The sequence below is a fragment of the Myotis davidii genome, unplaced genomic scaffold, assembly GCF_000327345.1.
Source record: "Myotis davidii unplaced genomic scaffold, ASM32734v1 scaffold1474, whole genome shotgun sequence".
NCBI classification, from domain to species: Eukaryota; Metazoa; Chordata; class Mammalia; order Chiroptera; family Vespertilionidae; genus Myotis; species Myotis davidii.
Genome location: NW_006285786.1, coordinates 9,396 through 11,604, shown reverse-complemented (window position 1 = coordinate 11,604; position 2,209 = coordinate 9,396). Strand labels below are relative to the sequence as shown.

Sequence of the window (2,209 nt, the reverse complement as noted above, 5' to 3'; positions counted from 1 at the left end):
GTAGGGGGCTTTCAGGAGGCAGCAGATTGATATTTCTCTCCCTCTGCCTTCATCTCTGTCTCTAAAACCAATAAAAGCATATTTTTAAAAATTAGAACAAAAATAAAAATATTAAAATTGTTCCTAAGAATCAAAGACCTATGTGATGAGCCATCCATTTCTGAAGCATCTGATTTGAAGCTTTGCTGACTCTAGAGTGGATTACTCTACTTGTTTACTGACTGTAGAGTGGATTTTACTCCACTTGAGAGTGTTGGACCCTGAAAACTTCTAAGAATTCTTTCTTTCCATGTTGAAGAAGAGTGGTGCCCACCTCTCCCGGCCACAAGCTCTGTCTTCCACTTGCTGCCCCACTTGATGCCCAGCTTTTGGCCATACTCTTCTCCATACCAGACCAGCAGCTCACAGCCCGGCCTCACGACCCGGCAGGTTCGGTAGAAAATCTGCCTGTGATATTGAAAGGCCACCAGGTTCCGTTCTTCATCATCCCGGGCACAGTTCACATACCTGGCGTTGAGGCAGATGAGAGGAAAGAAAACCACAGGCGATGAGTTTCGACTACCTGTCATATTCGTGTCCAGCTCCTCACTGACTCTTAAGGCCCTCAGCTCTGATGGCACCCACACCCATGCTCCTGGGGAAACTTCTGTTCAATGTCCAAGCCTCTGTCACAATGTCATGTGAATTCCTGTCTCTAAGTCCTGCTCACAGTGCTCATCCTGACTAATGCCATTTCCAAAGCCTCATTCCAGACTTCCCCATCAAACCCGGTGACCTCCTTTTTTCCTAAATGTCTCTAGATGTTAAAGATCACTGTATGGAGAAAAAAGAGGAACAGAAGACTGAGGGAAACCATTAGGGAGGCATGATGGGAAGGACAGACATGTGGGTTGTGAGGCATGAGTGTCCTCTCTGGCACCCAGAAGCCTAGTGACCTTACCTCATCCAGTTGGCCTGAGATGTATCCTTTCCGTCCACATACTCATAGCAGTTTCTCCCTTTGGTGATCTGCATTTCAGGAAAAGAAGTTAAAGGCCGTGTGTGTGTGTGTGTGGTTGTGTGTATATAATAGGATAATTACTTTTCTGTCATCAAATCTCTTTCAGCCTGCATGGTGATTCAACTGCCAATGGTGATCACAGGATATTTTTCTTACTCATCATCTACACGTCGGAGTCGATTTGTCCACTAAGCAGGAGCCCCACAAACGAGGAGTCTGTACCACTTTGCTCCCATTTACCCTCTGATCCTTAGAGAGCCCAGTGTGTGGCAGGTGCCCCCACCAAGCCACAGGAGGGACGGGGAAGCCAGAGGACAGGGAAGAGGTAAAGTTCTCACCAGCCAGGAGTAGCCGCTGTTGGCTGTGGCTTCATCTTCTGTGATCTGACCCTCATAAGGGCCAAAGTGCAGGCCCACGGGCAGATCACATTCCTCATTCCACACTCCAAGCCCAGCCTCAGGGATGCCTGATGGTCCAATTCTCAACCCAGGTGGCAGAGTGAGGGCTGAGCGGTTGGCATGCCCCTTGTCCATGGCACTGTCTTTTACAAACATAGGAGGCCCATGCACAGCACAGCTGTCAATGAAGAAATCCTGACACTTCTCACAATCTGGAGGCAAGAGCAACAGGGATTAGGGAGGGTACAGTGCATGTTCCTGCACATGAAGAGCTTCAGAAAGAGCTCACATCAGTGAGCCTCAATCCTGTACTCCCAGTCATGAGAGGAAGGGAATGATTTGGGCACCCAAAGACCAGGTGAAATTATTGCATCAAGGACATAACATGCTCCTTGGTGAGGGTGAGCTTACAGAGGTAGTCATCGTCCTGGGGCTCGCTGATCTCTCGGTAGACACGACACTTCCTCTCTCGTAGGCTATACATCTTCACTTCTATCTCCTTTCTCCTGAGGTCTACATGGGAGAAGAGCATGTGACTGAGGGGTGAGGTCTGGAACATTATTCCCTATCTTATCAGAAAACACACAATGTCCTCCCATCAAATGATCACCTGTTCTATTATAGTATCTGGTATTTTCCTCCGTTAACTAGAAGTCTAGCACTCCACACTGACTATTGGTGGCTGATTCAATTTTAGTTTCTAGATGATCCCATTATGAGGTTCAACCTCCCAACCTTTAGTCACTCATAAAATATGTATTGAGGGAACATTATGTGTTAGGCACTGAGTAAAGACCTGGGCACCCCACAA

The 2,209-nt window shown here is 47.5% G+C and overlaps 1 protein-coding gene across 1 annotated transcript in view; it reads right to left on the bottom strand.

The window, feature by feature from the left end:
- The window catches only part of LOC102765569 (probable histone-lysine N-methyltransferase PRDM7), an 8,025-nt gene extending 6,045 nt beyond the window's left edge, over nt 1-1,980 (bottom strand). The window contains 5 exon segments of the mRNA XM_015559445.1: nt 314-367; nt 369-507; nt 941-1,008; nt 1,339-1,610; nt 1,810-1,980. Coding sequence (XP_015414931.1) covers nt 314-367; nt 369-507; nt 941-1,008; nt 1,339-1,610; nt 1,810-1,957 — 681 coding nt within the window. The 5' untranslated portion in view covers nt 1,958-1,980.
- Between the last annotated feature and the right edge of the window lie 229 nt (nt 1,981-2,209).